The 18,378-nt window shown below is 32.7% G+C and overlaps 1 protein-coding gene across 1 annotated transcript; it reads right to left on the reverse strand.

The window, feature by feature from the left end:
- Window positions 1-14,162: 14,162 nt before the first annotated feature.
- On the reverse strand, window positions 14,163-14,840 carry LOC120194762 (TIR-only protein-like). Its single transcript, XM_039196970.1, has 2 exons — window positions 14,390-14,840; window positions 14,163-14,287 (listed from the first exon to the last, which is right to left on the reverse strand). The coding sequence occupies exons 1-2, from the start codon at window positions 14,838-14,840 to the stop codon at window positions 14,163-14,165; spliced, it is 576 nt and encodes a 191-aa protein (XP_039052901.1).
- Between the last annotated feature and the right edge of the window lie 3,538 nt (window positions 14,841-18,378).

Genomic DNA, 18,378 nt, shown 5'->3' on the forward strand with positions numbered 1-18,378 from the left:
AAAACTCCATATGAAATTTTCAAAAATAAAAAGCCTAACATTAGTTATTTTCATCCTTTTGGATGTAAATGTTTTGTTTTAAACAACGGTAAAGAAAACCTTGACAAATTTGATGCTAAAAGTGATGAAGGAATTTTTCTGGGTTATTCCTTAAATTCTAAAGCCTATCGTGTATTTAATAAAGAACTTTAGTTGTAGAAGAGTCTATACATGTTGTTTTCGATGATAATCCCCTTCCGAGGAAGGATTCTTGTGTGAATGATGATGTAGGTGTTATAAATACAAATGACGTTAGACATGACGTTGGAGAACCATCATCAAAAGAAGAAACGAAAAATGAGGAAACTCATGATCCTCTTGAGAATCCAACCATTGAAGAAAGGGAAGTATCTTATCCAAGAGAGTACAACTATGTCAAGGATGGTGAAATTATAGGTGATCAATCAAAAGGGGTAACAACTCGATCTTCTCTTAGAAATATTTGTAATTATGTTGCATTTATCTCATGCATAGAGCCTAAGAATATTAAAGAAGCATTAAATGATGAACATTGGATTATGGCTATGCAAGAAGAGTTAAATCAATTTGAGAGAAGTAAAGTATGGACATTAGTTGAAAGGCCTAGTAATAAATCTACTGTAGGTACTAGATGAGTATTTAGGAATAAGCTTGATGAGAGTGGTAATATAGTGAGAAACAAGGCTAGACTTGTTGCTCAAGGGTATACACAAGAAGAGGGCATAGACTATGATGAAACATACGCTCCCGTAGCTAGGATGGAAGTAATTAGAATGTTACTAGCATTTGCATGTTTCAATGAATTTAAATTATATCAAATGGATGTTAAAAGTGCATTTTTAAATGGTTTTATAAAAGAAGAAGTGTATATGGAACAACCTCCATGTTTTGAAGATTCAAATTTTTCGGATCATGTTTTAAAATTGACAAAAGCTCTTTATGGTTTAAAGCAAGCTCCTAGAGCTTGGTATGAAAGATTGTCAAATTTTTTAATTGAAAAAGGTTTTTTAAAAGGGAAGGTTGACACTACATTGTTTTTGAAGCATAAAGGTAAAGATTTATTAGTAGTTCAAATTTATGTTGATGATATAATATTTGGTTCTACTAATGATGTTCTTTGCCAAGAATTTTCTAAGCTAATGCAAAGTGAGTTTGAGATGAGAATGATGGGGGAGCTCTCATTTTCTTGGAACTCCAAATCAAGCAAAGAAAAGATGGCATCTTCATCAATCAAGCTAAGTACGTCAAAGATATGCTCAAGAAGTTTGGACTGGAAAATGGGAAACCTCATGACACTCCAATGAGCTCCTTAACAAAGCTTGACTTAGATGAAGAAGGTAAATGTGTAGATGTTAAATTATATAGGTCAATGATTGGATCTCTACTTTATCTAACTACAAGTAGACCAGATATTATGTTTAGTGTTTGCTTATGTGCTAGATTTCAATCATGCCCTAAGGAATCACATTTACTAGCTGTTAAGAGAATCTTTAGATACCTTAAGGACACTCCTAGTTTAGGACTTTGGTATCCTAGAGACTCTAGCTTTAGCTTGCATGCTTTTTCTGATGCGGATTATAGAGGATGCAAATTAGATAGGAAAAGCACCTCCGGTACTTGCCAATTCCTTGGAAATATGCTAATTTCTTGGTTTTCAAAGAAAAAAAATTGTGTTGCATTATCTACCACTGAAGCCGAATACATTTCAGCTGGTAGTTGTTGTGCATAAGTTTTATGGATGAAACAACAACTTTTTGATTATGGAATTGAAGTAGGTACCATTCCTATCAAGTGTGACAATACTAGTGATATTTGTCTCACTAAAAATCCCATCCAACACTCTAGAACTAAGAACATTGAAATAAGACATCACTTCATTAGAGACCATGTCACTAAGGAAGATGTAGTTCTAGAATTTGTTGATACTTTGCACCAATTAGCGAATATCTTTACAAAACCTTTAGACAAGGAACGATTTTGGACACTTAGGAGAGAATTAGGTTTGACCAATCTATCTTCACTGAGTGTTTAAAATAATTTTAGCACTTTTAATAATAAATGAAAAATGCTTATAATAACAATTTTTATTGCATTCATTGCTATTAGTTAGGGGGAGTTTATGATTCGTGATGAAAAATTAATTTTATGTTCAAATATCGTTTAAAGATTAATTGAATTGTTTGAACATGATTAATTTTCAATATATGAGTTGTCAATACCACTAGAGGAAATTAATTTAGCATTTTGGGTGTTTAAAATCAGATTTTAGTATTTTGGTGCAGAGGGAATCGATCCCCCTTCAGGGAACCGATTCCCCCTTTGAAGGGGAACCGATTCCCCCCCACAGGGGAATCGATACCCCCTGGGGTTCTGGTTAAACACGGGCAGAACCCTTATTTTGTTCAAAACCCTTCTTCCTTCCGCCGTTTCTCTCCTTCTAAGCACTCAAATCTCCATTTTTGCCTCAAATCAACGTTTTTAATCGGAATTCACTTCAAATATCATCCTCTAAACTTGTTAGAATCATCAAAAACGTGCAAACTTCATCTAATCTCACTCAAATCCGAAATCATTCAAGGTATTTTTCCAAAACTTCTTTTTATCAATTTATGAACATAGAACTAGTTTTAATTAGTTCTAGGTTGAATTTTTGATTGGGCATTGATTATTTAGTGATTAGAAACTAGATATTACAACTAATTTCATCAAAAACACAAGATTTTTTCAAAATTTTCTAAATTTTCGAAATAAAAAAAATTTAATTTTCAAATTATTGTGTTTTGATTAAATTATGTTGTTATTATGAAAACTATACATATATTGTTTCTCAAAACCATATTTTTCAAAAGTTTTTCAAAAACTTTGCCCATTAGGATTGATTTAGATAACCTTGAAATATTGAGGACTCAATTGAGTTTTGGGATTGATTGAATTGCATACATGTGTTTTCTAAATTGCAGGTTATCAATTCTATTCCAATTTTCTAAACCATGTCCAATCCTAAACGTGCTAGGTCATCATCTAGTCGTTCACACCGTCAACCAAATCCACCTCCAAATCCTCCTCCTATTCCAATTTCTAATCCTAATCCTATTGATCCTAATTTGACTATTCAAAATTTGTGTTTCAATCATCCTGGTCCTAGAAATCATCGTTTTTAGTATTATCAATATTTCGACTCTTACAAAATCCGGGAAGAACGTATTCCTTCTCGTCAAGCTATGTTAGCTATCAATTTTAAATATCTTCCTCTTTTACAAGAGTGGAAATTTGATAAACTCTTTGACCTTGAACCCATCGTTTACCATCAACTTGTTCGTATTTTCTATTATAATGCCGTTTGTGTTAAAAACCAAACTGAAACTGAAACCATAGGAATTCGTTCCTACCTTCTAAGACAATTCTTATATATTGACTCTGATTACATAGCCAATACATTCGGATTAGATAATGATGGGATTTCAAATGAAAAATAGGTTTTAGGATCTCGTTATAAAAGAAAGGATAGTGCAAGTGTCCTAGACCTTCATGAACGTTTTCTTCATCTAATGATTTCTTGGTGGTTTCGACCATCCGGAGGTCGTTATTCTACTCTTAGAGCCTTAGATCTTTGGTGGTTACATTGTTTCGAAAACAATATTAAAATCAACCTACCTTAGATTATTTTTGCTGAAATTATTGAAACCGTAAATCTTGTTCCTAACAAAAAATTATGTTCATCTTTTTTTTACGGTTGCATTTTGAGTAATCTGTTTTCCAAAGCTGGGCTTAGAGTCGGTCTAGATGTCGTTTTCCCCCTTAAGAAACAAATTAACCTTCTTTCCTTAACGAGAGCAGGATGGATTAAGGATAAGGAAACCGGTGAATAGGTTTGATCTTCTACAAATACTCCGGGAGCTAGTTCTTCACATGCTCCACCCAAAGCTGACGAAGATCTCGAGCTTGAACAATTAATGCGAGACATCGATGAAGCCGAAGATGAACCTGAGCAGCCCGAGGAGCAACCCGAAGAGCAAGCACAACAAACGCATCAAATGCCTCCATATTTCCAATCCTTTATGGAGACATTCGATTTTCGATACGCTACTATGGATTCACGCTTTACTTCTATAGAGTCCCATTTATCCACAATGGGAGCTCAACAATTAGAAATTCTTCGGGAAATGCTTGCAAATAATGAAGCAACCAACGCACGTATTAATGACCTCACTAACGAAATGGCCGCTATGCGAGCTCGTTTTCCTCCTCCTGATCCGGATATGTGATTCAATGTTTTGCTTTGAACTCCAAACTTGTTGTTTTAACATTTTAAATATTTTGGAATGTTTGAATTTGTGGATTGATTGACTTTGAATTTGTTTGGATTCATGAATGGTTAGAAATTATCTATTTGGTGTGATTAAATTTATTCATTATTGCATCATTTACTTCATGATTAGATATATGACCAATTTTGCCATTTCACATTAATTATGAATATTGATTATGAAACTAATGGCTAACATTTCTCTTGCTTATGATCTTAGCAGCTTATATTATATATAATCAATTAGCTAAATGATTTCAAAACCTTGTTTAAATTCTTTAAAATGTCTTTTTGATTTAACAAAAAGGGGGAGAAGTGTTAAAGTGTTTTTAAATGGTAAATGGGAGAAGTGTTAAAGTAAGGGGGAGTAATTTCAAAACTTGATTTCAAAATCTTAAAATTACTAAAATGTTTTGTTATATCAAAAAGGGGGAGATTGTTGAAAACATTTTGATATTTCGATATAACAAATTAAGTTAAATGAATTTTAAGATTTTCCAAAAGATTTTCTAAGTATATTTGATAGAATTATTCGAATATCAAAACAGTACTCCAAATCTTTCAAAGATCATTTTTAATCCTTACTCAAAGTGTAAAATTAAGTTTTAATCTTAAAACAATTTCAAAATAATTTCACAAAGTATTTCGAACCATTTCAAAGCCAAAAATTCCAGATTGCTCAGAGGGAACCGATTCCCCCCAAGGGGGTACCGATTCCCCCCTGAATGGTTTGGCTCTGAGAATTCCAATATGCTCGGAGGGAACCGATTCCCCCCCATAGGGGGTACCGATTCCCCCCTTGTATAACGGTCGAAATATTTGAATTTTACACTTAGGGAATCGATTCCCCATAGGGGGTACCGATTCCCCCCACGCTCCAAGCTGTTTTATTAATTGTTTTCACACTAAAACGGCTATATGATCTTCACTAATCATCCCCAACGTTTAGAAGTGATTCAAGGTGTATTTAAACAAGTTCTGAAGCCCTTGATCAACAAGAAATTATAGAGAAACAAGAGAGAAAGCATCAAACACCAAGTTTGTGCAAATCAAGCCAATTTTCCTTTCAATATTCATTTTGCTTTCAAAGAACACCATTTGTGCTCATTTCTAATTATTTGTGAGTGTTCTTTTCTTGTTCTAGAATTGTGCAAACATCTTACCTTGAGAGGTTTTCCTTGAAAGTTTGCAAATTTGTAATCTTCTCTTTGGGAAATAGTGTTCTCAAGAATTGAGGTATATTCTTGAGGGTGTTGTAAGGTTATCTCTTTGGCCTCAAAAGAAAGAACAAATTAGTGAATTTGTTGGAAATCCTTAGTGTGGATAGCTAAGGTAGTGGACGTAGACTTTGATTGAGAAAGTCGAACCACTCTAAATCGATGTGCAATTACTTTCAATTTTCTGCAAAAGCTTCCACCAAATTTTTAATTGCCAATTCACCCCCTCTTGGCCAATTCCGTCAATCGATTAACTCAACAGTAAACACCATCAGTATTTAAAATCCATCATCCCTCAGGCGGTTTTCTCCAATTAACCCAATACGAATCATTTATCATCTTTCTTTGGGGGGTTGTCCAGGCTTTCTCTATATCTCTAGCAAACTGTTTAGCTTGCTTAACTACTTCAAACGGATCTTTCTCGTGTCATTGAATATTCTATCGTTTCTGCTCTTCCAAGACCCCAAATAGTAACCAAAAATAAGAGACCCCATTCTAAATCCTCTATTTCGGGTTTCTTTGAAAGACTATTCATTTTTAACCAACTTTTGAAATCCATTAAGCCGAATTATCTATCATGATCCCACACTTTCAGATCTTCCCAAACGATTCTTACTGTGGGACATGATCGAAGAATGTGATTTATCGACTCAACTTCGTTTCTACAAATTTTGCAGTTTATGTCTTGAGTCATGTTCTTCTTGACTCTAACTTCATTTGTATTCAGTTTATCCAAGTAAGATAACCAAACGAAAAATCGAATTTTCTCGCTAGTCTTAGTACTTCAAATCCACTTAAGATTTTCCCCCTGTTGAACCTCAATCTCCATGTTAGTAATAGCTTGGTATGTTGAGTTTACTGTAAATTTCCCATCCTTGGCGAAACCTCATGAAATTTTGTCATGTTCCTGGATGTCTTCCAAAATAGGAATCGAAACTCTTTTAATTTCCTCCCTTGTTTCTTCAGAGATCAAATGTTGCATTTCACAGATGTTCCACGATCTGTTTTCATCAATGAAACTTGCTACCTTTTCATTTCTGCTCGGATTATCCATTAAAGGATATAGATTTTTTTAAAGGTTCTTTACCTACCCACCAGTCTTTCCATAATCTAGTTTGAGCTCCCGATTTAATTTCCCATTTACATCCTTTTTTAATCAAATTTCTAGTCCTCAACAAGCCCCTCCAAGTTGATGAGTTGTTCCCTCTTGTTTCAGCCTCTAGGAATTCATTTTGCTTTAGATATTTTCCTGTAAACATCTTACACCAAATATTATCTTGCTTGATGAGGAGTTTCTAACTATTCTTCGCCATTAGAGTCAAGTTCATGGATCTAGCTTTGCGTATTCCTAATCCTCCCAATTTTTTTGAGTTGCAAACTTTATTCCAGCTGACCAGGTGATTATGAGCGTAGACTGAGTCTCCTCCCCACTAGAAGTTGCTATTAAGTCTATCCAGTTTCTGACAAATAGAGTTTGGGAGCATGGTTGTTTGCATCATGTGTATTGGGATAGCGGTTGAAACAGTTTGAATGAGTTTTCTTCTTCCTGCCATAGATAAAACCCGTCCTTTCCAACCTGCTAATTTCCTCGTGACTTTGTCAATTAAGGGAGCATATGTTTCTGAATTAATCCTTTTATGGATTATTGGAACTCCCAAATAGGTTCCTAAGTTATCCGTAAGGGGGATACCACATAAATCGCTTAATTGTTGAGCCACATTTGGATTTATATTAGGGGAGACAAAAATTTTTGATTTTAAAAGGTTAACATTTACTCCAGTTGCTTGGCTAAACTCATATAGGCAGTTCCTCATGTGTTGCATTTGTTCCGGGTTGGCTTCTGTAAACAAAAGTAAGTCATCAGCGAAAAATAAGTGACTAAGTTTGATTCCCCCTCTTGAGCTTTTGAAAGGTTTCCATATGTCTCTTTCTTCTTTCTCTAAGATCATGTGGGAAAGTCTTTCCATAACCATGATAAATAAGTATGGCGATAACGGATCACCTTGACGTAAGCCTTGTTTGGGAATCACACACTCGGTTATTTCCCCGTTCCAAAGTGGCTCGATAGCACTCGACTTAATGCAGAACATAATGATTTTTATCAATTTTCTAGGAAAATTGAAGTCTTGAAGAGTCTTCTTAAGGAATTCCCAATTTACATTATCATAGCTAAGATCAATTTTAGCCACCCTTACATCCTTTTTGATTCATCATGGAGTCGACCGCCTCCTGCACAACCAGAATATTATCTGAGGTGCTTCTTCCTTTAAGAAAGCTATTCTGGTAAAGACCACCAATCAACCTTTGTAAGAGAGAACACAATCGATGAACAATAATCTTGGAAAATATTTTATAAGCCGTATTCATAAACTAATTGGGAAAAATTGAGTGATGTTGTCAGCTGTGGCATGCTTTGGTATAAGAACCAAGAAAGTTCTTAAGATCTTAGTATCCATCTTCCCCAATTCCAACGCCATATTAGCAAAATCACAAAGAGTATTCTTGACAGTATCCCAATTTTGATTATAAAAGATAGGCCGGATGTCATCTGGTCCTGGCGCTTTCATTCCTTTCATAGTGAATAGTGCTTCTTTTACCTCTTCCATTGTGACTTGTTTATTAAGATTTAATTTATCTTCTTCATTCAATATGGGTATGAACCTGTCATAATTCATAGGAAGCTGTACATAATCTTTTTCAACGAACAATTCTTTGTAGTACTCACACACATGGAGGCACAGAGTTTGTTTATCCGTTATCCAATTGTTTCTAATATAAAGGCCAATAATTTTATTATATCTACGCCTTAACATAGTAGTAAGATGAAAAAACTTCATGTTCTTTTCCCTTTTAAAATCCAATCCATTCTAGATTTTTGGAACCAAAAGATTTCTTCCCGCGTCAAGACTTGTTGATACTCATAGTCCAGTACCTTTTCCAAGTCTTGCAGGAAATTTGAATGGAAGTAATGAGGGGATCTTTGGATGCCTTGTAATCGATTGGTCAATGTTTTCTTACGTTTAAATATGTTCCCGAAATTAGAGTCTTTCCAACTTATGATCGCATGTTTTACTTCTTCTATCTCATCAACAAGTGAATGTTTCTTTCTGTCCCAAGCTGAATTAAATACCATCTTGAATTCTTCATGAGTAAGCCATGCGGCTTCAAATCTAAAAGGATGTTTATCTTTATCCATAGGAATCTCCAAATCAGTGTTTACTAGTATCGGGTTATGGTCGGAATAGATTCTGGTGAGGGTAACAACTCTGAGGTTTGGGAAGAAGTCCACCATGTCAATGTTATAGAGCAATCTGTCGAGTCTTTCCTGTAGAATAACTTTCCCTTGATGTTGTCTTGTCCAGGTAAATATGCTGCCAACATATCCCGCATCCATCAGATTACATATATTCCAATTCTCTCAAAATTTAAGAATCCGATCTATACAATCCGAGTTACTGCCTACACACTCATTCAACGTGGCAAAATCGTTAAAATCTCCCACAATCATCCAAGGTTGGTCTACATTTCTAGCGTAAATGTATATCCTCCCAAAATTTCTCTTTCTTAGTCGAATGTGGTTGAACATAGGCTGTGGAGATCAACCATCTTTTACCATTCTCTTGAATATCATAATGAATAACCTGATCTGTATAATGTTGAATTTTAACCTCATATATATTATTTCTCCAAAGAATAATTAAACCTCCTCGAAGGCCTTCAACAGGGACCTCAAAGTGAGCATTAAATCTCAATTTCTTCTGGAGCGAATAACCAGTACCAGCCTTAGCTTTGGTTTCTAGAAGACAAATAATGGTTGGGTTTTCCTCCTGAATCAATTCTCTACAATTTCTGATGAAAACATTATCACCTACACCTCGACAGTTCCAAGCGACTAGTTTCATAATGACAGATTATTGTTTGTGTGTGCCTCTATGGCTATATTTTCGTTACTCCTTATAGATTGTTCCTGGCCAACTGGTTCGGCTTCCATATCCAGAGCGTCTTGACTAACTTGCTGATTTTTATCATCTTCAACGTCCATTGGGATTTTATATTGTTCTCTCGTCAACTTTCACATTGTCATATTTGATTCCAATACAGTACTTCGATTACTCTCCCTACTCTGAATATTCCTTTGTGTTCTACCTTGTTCATCTCTTTTGATATTCAATATAGGAGATTGGGGATTATCTTGTTTTATCTTAGATTTCCTTTCTCCTGAGCTCCCTACCAAATCGTTGCCTTTTATCTTTTTGCTATTTTCTTCTTGACTGGTAAAAATCTTCTCCTTTATGAATGTTCCAATCTCACTAGTCTTCTCTTTTATATCTTGAGGTCAGTTTATATCTTTTTTATTATTGTTGGTTTCTTCCTCATCAATGGTGTTTAATCTTTCAAACTTGTTATCATGGTGTAATTCTTGATTCCTGATTCTTTGATTCCTCTGATTTAATCTAGATTCGCGTTGTCTCCTTTGAACCAACATCCAAGGACCATATCTTTCCTAGGCTACCTCCTTCTCTTCCCTGTTGAATATTCTCGTTGTCTTCTTCTTCTTACAAATCTTGTTGATCTTGGTTTTTTGTTTCTTTTTTCGTTTCCTTAGTACTGGGGTTCTCCATCTGATTAACAAGACAGTCTGTGGCTCTATGACCTACTACACCACACTTGAAACAAATTGAATGCAATCCCTCATATTCAATATTGTAAACTCTATTCCCTATATGCACTTTCGACAACAGGGGAGTATTGAGATCAATTTCAACACATATTCTAGCGAAACGTCCTCTTGTTGACCAAGCAATATGATAATCGATTTTCAGGGGTTTACCAACTAATCTTCCTAAATTACATAAAACACTTTCTTTAAAATATTCAATTGGAAGTCCAGGGATATGTATCCAAACTGCCGTGGAGGGAATACTTGCACTTGCTACTACGAAATTAGGGCGCCATCTTTGAACCGTGATGTAGTGATCCATTATCTTCCAAGGGCCTTCCATTAAAACCTTTGCTCTATCCACCATGTTCTGGAATTTGATTGCATAAAACCCATAGCTAAGATCAATACACTCGAACTCACCCTCTAATTTCCATAGATTTGTCACCCTGTTGATAAGGGTTTTGTAAGCTACCGTTCTACCCAAAATCTTGATAATGAGCGTTTTTCTCCAAGGTTTTCTCATTTTTTCTTTTAATTCTTGGGGAATCTTGATTGTCGGTATATCGTTCCCTTCACAATCTTCCTCCTCATCCGAATCTTCCTCTTCAACTTCGATCAGGAATCGAAGATTACCCGGTAAAAGAGAGGGGCTTAATACGGTATCCTTCCATGATTTTCTTTGAATTTCTTCTTCAGGGGCGTTCTCCCCTTCCATTGTTCAGATTCTTTTGAACTTTCGTTCCACTTTTCCTCCTTCTTCCACCGCCTGGGTCACCTCGGTGATGGCGAAGACTCTTCCTGCATAGGGGCAAAACTGCGACTTCTAGAGAGAGAGATATTGCGTTCTCTAATTTGTGGATATATGAATAATAGTATGTTTGAAAATATATCATTAAAAATAGAAAAATGCAAGAGAAATACTTTATAATCTTTAAAAATCTAAAGTTAACATAAAGTGATGATTTAATATTTTTTATTTTTCTAATTAATCAGACATATTATTTAAAATCGACATTTATTAACTTATAAATTAATTATTTTGATTAATCATTGAAACTAATTTTTATAATGTTATAGTGTTTAGATTAAGATTTTTTTCAAATCTTTAAATCAAAGATATAACTCATGATTATAAATGGTAATTAAATTTGTTTTGTTAAAAGATTTAATTAATTTCTAATCCATTATTTTTTCTATTATTTTTCAAAGCATTAATAAATATTAATAAATGTGACTTTAACCCCCTAAATATAAAATATTTGTGATTTTTGAATAAGTCTCAACATGTACCCACTCGTTCTTTATTTGATTGATTAGTATTTTTCAGAAATAGTTAGTAGATGCTTGAGACCACCACAGCACTCTAAAGTTACTTCCATTTTCTTGATATTTGACTTTGAATTTTCTTACAGTGAAACCCTTTTAAGCTGCAGTCTTCTAGTGTTTATATTATTTAGAGTAATTAACTACTTTTTCACTTTTGGTCATGTCAAGCTCTCATTTACTATTTTTCATTTATTATTATTCGATATAAATTTAATCATCATTGTTCATAAATATGATTTATATACCCTAATTCCATACATTTATGTAATAACGATCAATGCATTAGAAAGTAATCAGTGTTTATATACCCAAATTTAATCAGCGATCGGTGGCTCAACACTGGGAGGTGAGTTTTACGCATGCTCCTCGGGAACAAAATCGAGTAGCCGATGGTTTAGTCAAGCTTGCATGGAATCACTCTGGAGACCTTCATGTTTATCAAGTTCCACCGGCTTCTTTTATGGATTTAATTCAGCGGGATTGTCGGGGTATGCAGACCATTACTAGTTGTTCTTAGCTGATAGCCATTCCTCAGTAATTAAAAAGAAAATAAAAGAATGAATTAGATTTTAGTCTAATATTTAATAGGTTAATGAGAAGACAGGGATCTTTAACATGTACGAGATGGCCACCTTCCTAATTTTATCAGAAATTTTGTGTTCAAATAATTATATTTATAAAATATGTGCGTATTATTATTGTCAATAACTGAATTTTTTAAACAAATATTAGCATAAAATCGACTATTAAAAGATATTAAAATACCGTTAATGTAGGCAAAATAAAATAATTAGAATCTTCGATGTATTTAGCTATTGACAATGGATTCTAGAAGCCATCGTCAAAACTCTCAGGGAAATATCCCCTATAATTTCTTAGCAATAGAATTGCCATCAAACAAGCATGTGATACATCTAAATCACCAACGTTTTCTACCCCTCAAAGTCAATGCTAATAGATCTTCTTCAGTTAACGTTAAAAAATAATCGTTGACGTCGATACATCAATAATATAAGTATTTTCAAATTTATAAATTATAATCTTTTTAGATAATTTTTTTTTGTATTATGCTTCAATGACGTAGAGTGAGTGAGGATGGAAATTTTAAAAATATCATGGTAAAATGATTATAGAGTAACTCATTTCAATTGATAGAAATTATATTTGAAGTGTTATTTCACTTCTAGGATAAATATTTGTTATATTAATGATATATAATTCATTTAAAATAATATATATTTTAGATAAAAGTAGAAGTTTGTTGACTAGAGAAATTGGGTTGCAATGGTGTTTGAGAGTAAATTTTCACATTTAAAAGAAGAAGATAAAGTTAAAAAAAATAACATAGATGACACGTGGATACCATGTAAGTAAAAACTAATCCACATTAAAAAATGTTAATATTAATATGCTTTTATTTTAACTTAATGCTCAAATGGTCGAGAGAGGAGTAACTCTAAATTTCAATGAATAATTTTTTTTAAATTTTAGTAATTAAAATAAGAGTGATAATAAATTTGACTGATTGAAATAGAAGTAATTATATCATTTATTTGTGACTTCAAAAAATATTATGATATATTTAAATTTTAAAGATTTTGATGATATAAAAAATAATTTATAATATTTTCACATACACACTCACACATGCACACAAGCGTGTGCACACCCACCCACCCAGCACACACATATACGGAGTAATGTTGAACCTATTTTGATATAACAAATTTAAGGGTAATTTTTTTTTGATTTTGTTGAATTTATTTAAAGTTTTAAAAAATAATTCAAAGTCCATGAAACTTGAATTTGAACACAAAACATCTTTTTTGGGTAAACAGTACCGATATTGTTCTTACAGGATCGATACCTCCTGAATTGTACACGATATTGTTCTTACAGGATCGATACCGCCTGAATAGTACCGATACTGTTCTTGCAGTATCAATACCAAAGGTAAGAGAAATATCGATACTCTCATGGCAGTACAGATAATGCTTATTGTTTTCAAGTGTGTTCAGATTTCAGTAAGCAAAATAGTACCAATATCAAAGAAGTATGTTATATTTTATGAACTCTTATGTTTATTTATGGGTTTACATCGGTATTCTGACAATGCATGCTATAATTTGAAAGTTCATGATTTTTGTTAAATCAAATTAATGTGGTCTCTGAATTTTTATCATAACATCTAAACCGAGTCTAGAAAATTCTATACCAGATCAATTTTTTTTATATAAACGAAGATTGTGCATCTTCTCTTCTTTCCATACAAGGTCTAACTCTAATGGTGAACCTATATTATATATACAAAAGAAAGCAAATTTTTGAATCTTCGCCTTGTTACAAAAGAATATTAGTCCCGTCTGTGCGATATATTACGACATTTCTTGAATTTTACATCTATATCTACACTTATTGACAATGTAGGGAGATAGAAAAGGAAAATACATAAAATCCCACAACTTTATATGGAGGTATTCCCACCGAGTGTTTCGGAAGAAATTTTTGGTTTCACTTCTTCCTATATATACTAAAAAAATGGTTGAATTGAGGAATATATTATTAAAGAAAACCTTAGGGTTAAAGGCAAAACCCTATAAAGCTTTAACAAATAAAGAATCTTCATTTTCATTCACGACGACGCTGCACAATTCTTGCTTGAATTTCCAGCTTCCAACTCCGCCAAATTCTTAATGACGGCATCGGTTGCAGTATTCAAGAACTGCGACCAGTCCCTGCATATTAAAAAATATATATAATTTGAATCTTCACGATTATTATATCAATTATAGCAAAAGAAAAAAAATGGTAATTCGTACCCTGTTAAAGTGTCAAATGTGAGTCCAACAGTGTGTTTTGCCTCCTCAAGAGCCCAGCTAAACCTTTGCAGCTCCTTGGCCGAACTCGTCCCGTAATCCATAACCCGAAGCTGAGATGGTTTCACATCGCAAAATATGGGTATAACCCTTTTCTTACTCTCCATAAGAAGAGCAAGCTCGTGGAGGCAAAAGTGTGAATCGCAATAATTGGGAGAAAAGACTGCGACGCCGATTTTACAATTGCGAATCGCCGGATTGATTTTCTCGTATAATCTGTCACCGGGCTGCATGTTTCTGCTATCCAGGAAGGGCCTTAATCCCATCCTGTAAAAATGATCATCGAGCAAGCCTGCAATGTTTTTCTTCGTATCAATTCCTCGATGGTTAATAAAGATATCGCATGGGGATTTAGTAGCTGCATGGATTCGGGTATTGGGTTTAAGGATTTTACGATACAAGCTCTTGGCAGATGAAGCACCACGCAGCTGCATGGCTCCTTGGATAAGCTAAAATGAAAGCACAGAGATAGGAGAAAAAAATATATATATTTATTCAAAGCTACACATATTGATTTCCAAGTGTATCTGATTTTTGTTTTTGTTTGGAAGTTGTCTGGGGTTGGAGAGAGCTTGAGCGGGACAAAGACGCTGGGAGATGTATTTATAGGTTAAAAAAAGCTGCGATGGGATCTGCTTAACGGCTCGGATTTGATTTTCAAGAGAAGAACTTTTAGAATTCTCGGGTTTGTGTTTGACAGCATGCAAACAAAGATGAAAATCAAAGGGAGGAAAAACAAAAGCCTTAATCGCTTCTCGTCAACGCTTCTTTTCTGCTTTGCTTAACCCTTCAAACACGTCTATTTAATATTAATTTCTATTTAGTTTGTGTTTGACAGCATGCGCACATATGATATTTTTATGAAATATTACATGTTCTTAAATTATTAAAGAAATATCATATGTTATATCATCAAATCAAAATATTAATGGTGGTGACTCCTTTTTTATGTCCATCGTGATGTGGTCAATAAAATTAGATACGTAGAATAGATGTTTCATTTTTTTCTTTTCTTTTTTGTTTGGTGTTAAACCCAAATTTCTAGAATGAAAAAGATAATAAAACAACGATGATAACGATACATCGCACTACATATCACAAGAAAATGTTAACCCAAAGTTTTAAATATAGATCCCATGGAATATAAGATAACAACGATTAAGCTTATCACACAACACATGCATAAGTTGTACAAGACCCAATCTCTCGTACGTGGTCTACCAGGTTATGCAATGAAGGGATCTATAAATCGATAAAACCAACAGATTAGACACTGAAATCATCTCAACAAAATCAAAGGGCGGACTTTGAGAAGAAAAATGAACAGCACATTCATATGTTTTCTATTCTTATTCTTCATTTCTAAGCACTTTCACATTTCTTTTTCATTAAAAGAATAGGGGCGGTGTTTAAGTTTCCAGTGAATTTGTTTCAGCCGCCCAGCCGCCATTACCATTTTGCAAAGACATTGGAACTCTCAAGGAATAAATGAAGAATAACTTGCATCACTTCCCTAATTTATCATCTAATTGTTCTTAAATTAAAGATTTTGATACCCTTGATGATACCCTAATTTTATATTACATATCCCATTAATGATCTCCTCGATGTTTCATTCATCGATTTGAGTTTTTTTTTTTTTATTAAATTGATTTCAGTATTGAATGAAACTTTATATTTATTATATGATGAGTTTGAAGATTCGGTTAATTATCTTAAGCAGGGTGTTTTAAAATGTCCGATTTATAGACTCGTCAATCTAGTTAAAAATTTAAGTATCCATAATCAAAGTATTCGGTTTTCTGGGTTAGGTACTTCATCCATTATTTTTTTTTGGGGTTTTTGAATCGGAACCGAGTCACAAAATATCTTTTAATCAGGTACCCAATTTTTTATATATTTTTATTTTATATTAGATTTTTTATTCTTAATTCCTAAATTATTTCACTCTAGCATTATAATTTCTTAATTTCTTAAATTATTTAACAATAAAATTCTAAATTATTAATTTCTTAATTATTTCACCCTAAAAATCTAAATTATTCCTCAAATTAGTTCTTTTAAATTCAAAATATTTTAAATTGCCCAAACCAAGCGACCTTAGTAGCTTAGGGACTTGTTATTCGGGCCTCGAGTTTGAGCAGCGCAAATGTCAAGGGTATAAACGTTCATTTTCAAATGATTGAGAGTCTTTAAAACATATATTGACTTGTATTTACCTCAGATTTATAAAAAAATATTTTAAATTTAATTATATTTCTTTTATTTTTCAATTTTTTTTATTTGAGAAAGAGAGAGTACTCCGAAAATATGAGTAACCAAAAAATCAGCTGCTCGATTTTCAGAACACCCTTAGGGTGCGTTTGGTTCACGGAATGTAAGATTACCAATGGGAATGTAAGATTAACAGGGAATAAGATTACTGGGAATGTTGTATTTTGTGTTTGGTTGACTTAGCAGGAATGTAAGATTACCGTGTTTGGTTAAAGTAATAAAAGATTATTGGAATGTATATTTGACCAAATTGTCCTTATTATATATTTGTTTTTTTAACAAGTTGGAAAACATTTATATATTTTCTTTAAAAAATTTAAATTCATAAAATTTATATAATTTTTTTACAAAATTGAAAATATAAAAAGGTTTAATGAAAGGGTAAAATGTTATTTTAACCCCTGAACTTCATATAAAATTTTAATTATAGATTTTTTTGTAAATCTAAAATAGTTTAAGGATAAATTTGTAATTTAACTTTCGTAGAATTTTTATTATTCAATGACAGAAGAATGATATTTTTGAAAAAAAAAATTAAGGGTATTTTAGTCCAAAACATCGGTAATCCAACAATACCTAAGGAAATGGAGGTAATAACATTCCCGGTAATATATCACAAAAAATCTACTATTGGTAATCTTACATTACCGGGAATAAAATTACCGGATTAACCAAACGGGGGAATGTGGATTCCATTCTCATAAGAATCCCACATTCCCCCATCCAAATACCCCCTTGAGTCTAACCGTGAATTATCATACATGCATGTATTATTAAGATAATTAAATTTTAAAAAAAAACACACAAATATGCACAAAAGTTTAGTAATTCTTAATTATATATTATCAAACTTCTTTAAGTTACAACTTATAATTTTATTAACAATTTTAATTAGAACCATCATTAAAAAAAAGAATTGAATAAGTAATTAACAATTAACTGTATTCTATATATATTTATGAATTTGAAAAGAAAAAAAAGTAAATGACACATTTGTCCTGATTTTAATGATGCTTGTAAAAAAATATTATCGTTACCGTCAGTACATATATATATATATATATATATGATAATATGCATATATAAAGAATAATTAACTCAAATCAAACTAATTCATCAAAATAAATTTAGAGATAAATTAAACTTACACGTAATAGAATTTAAATATGAGATTTTAAAGTTCCCGAAAATATATTTGTTATCGTTAAATTAAAATCTCATTGACATTTACTATGAAATATTTTTGAGTTAAAAATGTAAGCTCATTAAAATTATTTAAAATAAATATAGTTAATATTTGGTTGTACGTTTATAATTAGGTCCAGAGTGTTGAATTGAAAGTATTATGACCAGTTTCTGTATTCAAATAAGACCATAATTAAGACCTTCCTTCACAACGGTAAACAGCGACGCAATCAAAGTGCATAGCCCTTAATTTGGGACGGGTACTCTCTGGTTTCCCATTAAGCCGAAGGAAAATTGCCTCCAAAGGGGGATAATTCAAAACATGTTGAATAATTCAATTTAGACTTGGAATTGAATTGCCCAAAAATTGGATTTTTTTTGTTTGGAGTACGTATATTGTTATATGTTTTAAAAAATAAAGCTACTTTTATGATTTAATTGGCAAAATTAAACATAACGTATATGTGATAGAAAAAGTCACATTTTAAGGAAAAAATATAAAGAGTTGGACCT

Source organism: Hibiscus syriacus, unplaced genomic scaffold (genome assembly GCF_006381635.1).
Source record: "Hibiscus syriacus cultivar Baekdansim isolate YM2019G1 unplaced genomic scaffold, ASM638163v2 tig00117000_pilon, whole genome shotgun sequence".
Classification (NCBI taxonomy): Eukaryota; Viridiplantae; Streptophyta; class Magnoliopsida; order Malvales; family Malvaceae; genus Hibiscus; species Hibiscus syriacus.

Bases quoted from the DNA above. Each gene is read 5' to 3' on its own strand.
- LOC120194762 (XM_039196970.1), bottom strand. From the start codon at position 14,840: ATGCAGCTGCGTGGTGCTTCATCTGCCAAGAGCTTGTATCGTAAAATC. The intron at 14,288-14,389 runs CAAAACACACTG...AAGATTCAAATT, and splicing joins TAGCTGGGCTCTTGAGGAGG to ATATATATTTTTTAATATGC.